Source organism: Morone saxatilis, unplaced genomic scaffold (genome assembly GCF_004916995.1).
Source record: "Morone saxatilis isolate NCDOM2014 unplaced genomic scaffold, NCSU_SB_2.0 Contig16, whole genome shotgun sequence".
Taxonomy (NCBI): Eukaryota; Metazoa; Chordata; class Actinopteri; family Moronidae; genus Morone; species Morone saxatilis.
In genome coordinates, this window is record NW_023339718.1 from 5,727,422 (window position 1) to 5,733,692 (window position 6,271).

A 6,271-nucleotide genomic window follows, 5' to 3' on the forward strand; every position below is an offset into this window, starting at 1 on the left:
AACACACACACCACCCCCGCGCAAGAACATCGCTAATCAAACCCACACACAAACACACACATAGCAACGCAACACCGTTTGCCACCCGCACCCCACCACCATCATGCACAGGAGCCGTACTCACCCTACCTGCAAACACGGACAGGTACTAGTACAAACACGGAAAGGCTATTAGTACAGCAAACAGTTCCCGCGGGGCGGGGCGGGGAGGCGAAAAAAAAAAAAGGGCGAAGAGAGAGAGAGAGAGAGAGGAGGTATCTAAAATAGCAGCTGCAAACAAGCCAGGCACGAGCACCAGGTCTCATCCCATACCAACCAGGAACGGTACTAACTACTGCACAACAGGACCAGGTATAATACGTGTCAAAACAGGAACGGTATCTCAATACTACAACAGGAAGGCTACTAGTACAAACAGGAAGGTATCTAGGTACACGCAAACAGCGAACGTCCTAATACCTACAAACAGGAAGGTACTAGTAACGCAACACAGGAAAGGATCCACCACATAGCTGCAAACCAGGAAGGCTACCTAGTACAACAACAGCGCAACCCGTACTCAGTACAGCAAACAGGAAGGCTAACTACCAACTACTGCAAACCAGTGTAATGGATAACTACATCACTAGCAAACCAGGAAGCTACAATACTCACCAAACAGGAAGGTACTCGCGGCCAGTACAAACACGGCGGACAAGTACTTATACAAACACGCCGAAAGGTATCTAATACAAAACAGGAAAGCGTACTAATACTACAACACAGGAGGTCCTAATACAAACATTGGAAGGTCCTACCATACCTGCAGCAAACAGCGAAGCCGTCTACTAACTACCTAACAAGCCCGCAAGGTACTACGCCAAAAACAGGAAAGGTCCTAATACCAAACATGAATTACTCAACTACTGACAAACCGGAAGGTTCCTAATACTACTACAAACCAGGAAGGTCCTACTACAAACAGAAGGTATCTCAGTACAAACAGGGAAGGTCCGAATCACTCAAACAAACAACGGAAGTACTTAATACTACAAACAGGAAGGTCCTTAATACAAACACCGGAAGGTTACTAATACCTGCAAACAGGAAGCGTACTAATACTGCAAACAGAAAGTTCTATAACTACAAAACAGGAAGGTCCTAAATACCACAAACAGGTACAGGTACTAATACTGCAAACAGTGAAGGTCTAATACTGCAAAAGAAAGGCCTAATACTACAAACAGGGAAGGTACTAGTACCTAAACAGGAAGGTATAATCACCCCGAAAAACAGGAAGGTACTAGTACTGCAATCACTTGAGACAACTGCAGTACACCTGTCCGTCGTCCTCCAGGTGTGGCTCTGCGGCGGGGTCGGTGCACACAGGAGGAGAATCGATTAATCAGACAGAACGTCACTGACTTCCTGGCTCTGACCGGCATCAGCTCGGCCAATCAGCTTCTGTTTCCTCAGAGGTTCAAAGAGGAAGAGGCAGAGATTAAGAGGCTGAGAGCACAATATCACTTCCTGGAGAGGATCGGTATGTAAACACATCTTCATCATCATCAATGTTATTGTTATCATCGTAATCAGTGATGGTCCTTTCTGATCTCCTCTCTGTTTGTCTGTCTGTCTTCCCTCTCTTCTCTGGTTCTTTCCTGTGCTGTCGTCTGCCTGCTGTTCCTCTGTCTGTCCTCTCTGTCTCTGTCTCTCTCTCCGTCTTCTGTCTCCTTCTTCTGTCTGTCTGTCTGTCTGTCTGTCTGTCTCCAGCTGAGGGGATCCCTCGGACGTGTCAGCAGGTTTACACCAGAGCCATGAAGATTTTTGACGATAGGAACCGCATGGGAAGGTCAGAGGGCAAAGTTCAACCTGTTTCTGTTCAGACAAGAATCCCATTACATTCTGTCTGCAGAACCCATTATATGTTTGTTATAGATGTAGAACCCTCTTCATGTTAACGTTCTAGCTGCAGAATCATCTTTATGTTAAGGTTCTGTGTGTGTCCTCTGTCAGGTTCTCAAAGGAGGAAATCCATTCTCTGCAGAAGTTACAGAACCTCCATGGTAACGACTGGAGAACGATCTCTAAGAAGATGGACCGTAGTATCTATGCTTTAGAGAAGCGCTTCGCCAGCATCGGTAAACACAGAAGTTCTCTGAGGTTTTCTCAGGTTCTCTTACACCATGCAAACTCTTAATCACATTGATTAGTGATCAAACTGAATCTGTGTGTGTGGTTCCGTCCAGCTGCAGGTCGTGGTGTGTGGAGTTCAGATGAGGAGTCCAGGTTGAAGCAGGCTCTGAAGGCTCACCTGGAGGTCCTGGATAGTCCTGCAGGATCTGGTCTGAGCAGAGACCAGCTGTGTAACAACCTGCCCTGGAAGGAGATCAGTCAGCACGTTGGGACCAGATCCTGGGTCCAGTGTCGACTCAAGTGGTCAGTACACTGAAACTGTGCTGGTGCTGGTACTGTAATGGTACTGATATGATAATATTATAATGATAAGGGCGGCCGTGGCTCAGATGCAGAGCGGGTACTGTAATCATACTGGTACTGTAATGGTAATGGTACTGGTACTGTAATGGTGCTGGTGCTGGTACTGACTCTGGATCATGTCTGACAGGAACAGATAGAGAAAGATGCAGTAGTATTTATTATTATAGTACCAGTACTGTAGAACTAGTGTTGATAGTTTCACTCTTTCACAACAGAAAACCTTTGATACCTCAAATATAAACAGGTTTGAACAAAGAAAAGAAAACAGATGTAGTCCAGTTGCTCAGGTGCTCAGGTGTCTGTGTGTTTCAGGTTCTGCATCCTGAAACGAAAAATGACTTCAGGTGTCGGTACCTTCAACAGAGGAGCTGAAGGACTCCAGACTAAAATCCACCTCATTCACACGTAAGATCACAATCACACCTGAACAGGACACACCTGTGGTTCCTTTCAAAATAAAACAGTTCCATGTGAACAGTTTTGTTTTGAAAGGCCAAATAAGTCCAAAAGTATGTGGACAGCGTATTAGTCAAAGAATCAGAATCACTTTTTATTGATCAGGTATGTTCAAACAGACTAAATAAACAAGTTCTATAAAAATAAATATGTACAGTTACACATACATATAAACAAACATTTGTAGACAGTAGACAATAGTGCAGTGGTGCAGAAAGTGACACTTTGATTCAATAATCAATAATTAATTAATCAATAATCAGTCATTAATTATTCAATAATCAATCAATAATCATTGTGCGTTTCAGGTTGTACAACATGCGTGTGGACGATGTAGCAGACATCGACTGGGACGAGGTCGCTGAGACTGTTGGGTGAGGTCAAAGGTCAAACTGTTTTTAGTTCAGTCAGCTGATCATTAATGTGGTAATGCACTGCGACAGTATTATTAGTACTAACAGTACTCCTGTGTTGATGTTGTTGTTGTGTTTCAGTAAAGTGACCACTGTGTGTGTTCAGAAGAGTTTCCACAGACTGAAAGTTTCCAGAGTTCCAAACTGGGCCAGTTTATCCTACGGAGGTCAGTAATGTAATACTTTATTAGAGTACTTTATCTTATTAGAGTACTACGATATGAACCAATCTGTTCCACGACTATTTGTTCTAGATTAAACAAGCCAACAGTAAATGAAGTTGTTCAAATGAGCTCAGCCTTAAACATCTACAGCAGCAGTAAAACACTGACAGGGAACATTACGAATGCTTAAGACTTTTACTCCTTTCCTGTTGCTCAGAAATCATCGACTAACCCTGCAGCTGAAGGGTCTTCTCTCCTGAGGAGAGACGAGAAAGTTGGAGTAAAGAGGAGCGCGGCAGGCACAGCAGCAGCAGCAGCAGCAGCGCAGCAGGAGGAGGAGGAGGAGCAGCCACAGGAGGAGAACAAGTATCTGCTGTCTGACATCTTCAGCTCACACGACGAGGAGTATGTGGAGGTGGACAACAGTCAGCTGACCTCCAGACAATCAGGACGCAGATAAACAAACACAGGCCCCGCCCCTGCTCCAATGTGATTGGCTGTCACTGGTCAGTGGACAGAATACAGACTGTAGATGAAAACGAGACTGTAGATGAAAACGTTTGTTTCGAAGCTCCCGATGAATAAGATGTTGATGTTTTATGTCTTTAATGAAAGGATTTTCTTTCACCTTGTCTGTCTTTTATCAAACAACATGCAGTTACATCTATAGAGATCAATAATAATATTGATCAGAAGTGTGATCCGTTCCTCTGCTGCAGAGCTCAAATATCCAGTAGATTCATTAAGACTACTTAAAGTTCAGTTTTTAATTCAGAAATTCAGTTAATTAATGAATTGTTATTATTATTAATGGCTTATAATTATTATTATTATTATTATTATTATTACTGGTTTATGTCCAAACATTAACGCAGTGGAATATATTCATTCAATCGTACCTCCAGTTCTCTTAATTATTAATTAATTAATTAATTAGCATTAAAAACACTTTTAGTTGTGGACATTAATAAATAGATCAATTGATTTTGGATTCAACATTAAAGCTGTCGCTGGATTTTGTGACTGAAAACAAATCAATGAATGCCGACTTAATATTTGAAATCTTTATTAACAGTAAAATCTGTTTTTAATAATCAGTTCTGAACTCATCATCAATGAATCAGAATTTATTTTTTAAATATCAAACATTCAGATTCACACAAACGTCACATGATCAGTTTTAGACGAGCAGCTTGGTTTTGCAGCGAGAACACAGAACCTGACTGAAGCACATCCTATGAGCCATTGAGCAGCAGTGCATTGTGGGTAGTGTAGTTCATCTGGCAGTGATGGCCTGCAGGCTGCTGGTCCTCTTCATGATGTTGGGAACGAACAGAAGTCCCGATGCTCTCTCAATGGTTTCTATGGGAACCAGGAACCGCTCCAGAGGAACCTTCTCATCTATTGGTTCATTTGGTAAAACGTACGAGCGAAGCTCCACCCCTCTACCATCCAACTGCTCCAGGATCAGCACCTGAAGAGACACAGGTCAGGTGAGCAGACACAGGACAGGTGAGGTCATCATCCTCAGACAGGTGGACTCACCTTGAAGAAGTGTGTCGGAACGGCAACGTGGTTCCGACCTAAAACCTGATATCGAACGTAGAGTTTCCCATCAGCCTCCTGCCTGAAACAGACACACACGCCTGATGATGTCATCCTGTAGCCCCGCCCACACAACACTCAAACACCACAGAAAAATAAGAGAGTTACCTGGGCAGGTAGAGCGGTCCAGTGCAGACATACACATTCAGGTAATGTTTGGTCAAAGAGCGAGACAGTTTCTCCAGATTGTTCCAGGTGTTCTGGTTCAGGTGAGGGTTCTGTACACAGAACATAAATATATCTAAACACTGGTTCTACAGACTGTTCCAGGTGTTCTGGTTCTCCAGGCTGTGTTCATGGGTTTACCTGTGGAGCGACGTTGCTCAGGTAGAACGTGTCCTGCATGGCTTTCTGACTCCACTTGTGATTGGCTGCAGCAGCCAGGTGACCTCTGTCGAAGCCACTCCCCCTGTAGTCAGCGTTGGTCGCTCTGTGGAACAAGTGTACACTGGGGGGGGTATAGAAAATAAACAAACTGTTTATGATAAACAACAACGTGAAAATAAATTCATTTTGTTTCTTCTATTAAACTGTTGGAAGTCGCTTCCTGTCTGGCTCTACCTGTCTCCCTGTGTATTTCTGTCTCACCTGTCGTCTTCTTTGAAGTCGCAGTACTTCCTGTCTGACGGGCCACTCAGGGAGGCGGAGCTTAGCCTCTCTATTACCCATGATGCAGTGCGTGTGCGGGGGTCATATGAGGTGACGTAGGACTCTCTGGTCTTGATGTTGGCCAATGAGGGGAGGCCGTACTTCACCACTCCTGACCCACCTGGACTCACCTGGATGGACAGTGAAAGGAAAGAGAACAGATTGTAGACAGAATGTAAATATATTCCCAAAAATATATAAATGTACACAGAATCATTAAATATATCACAACAAAATATAATAAATGTACACAGAATATATAAATATAACACACAAAATATATACAATGTACACAGAATCAAAAACATATAGCTCACAAACAGACGAACCAGTAATCAACAGCATAATAAAAACTGTGATGAAGTTTATTCATATTCAAATATATTGATATTAAATGAGTATATGTAAATTATCGGACGTTTGAATGGTGACTGTAGTGAACCCCGACCAGTCTTTAATGAGTTTAACATTTCATTCAGCTCTCAGAGTATTATTATTATTATTATT

The 6,271-nt window shown here is 43.0% G+C and overlaps 2 protein-coding genes across 3 annotated transcripts; one reads left to right on the forward strand and one right to left on the reverse strand.

Annotated features, from left to right (window-relative positions):
• Positions 1 to 1,336: 1,336 nt before the first annotated feature.
• Positions 1,337 to 3,775, forward strand: ttf1.6 (transcription termination factor 1, tandem duplicate 6; the record flags this gene model as incomplete). The annotated part of the gene is given in 8 exon segments (XM_035658374.1): positions 1,337 to 1,522; positions 1,753 to 1,831; positions 1,996 to 2,120; positions 2,229 to 2,418; positions 2,791 to 2,883; positions 3,243 to 3,308; positions 3,429 to 3,514; positions 3,729 to 3,775. Coding segments are annotated over 8 exon segments (839 nt in total), but the record flags the coding sequence as incomplete, so codon positions are not given.
• A 785-nt stretch (positions 3,776 to 4,560) lies between these two features.
• On the reverse strand, positions 4,561 to 5,895 carry endog (endonuclease G; the record flags this gene model as incomplete). 2 transcript variants are annotated; one of them, XM_035658376.1, is given in 5 exon segments in its annotated part: positions 4,561 to 4,985; positions 5,057 to 5,138; positions 5,225 to 5,334; positions 5,423 to 5,564; positions 5,705 to 5,895. In XM_035658376.1, coding segments are annotated over 5 exon segments (723 nt in total), but the record flags the coding sequence as incomplete, so codon positions are not given.
• Between the last annotated feature and the right edge of the window lie 376 nt (positions 5,896 to 6,271).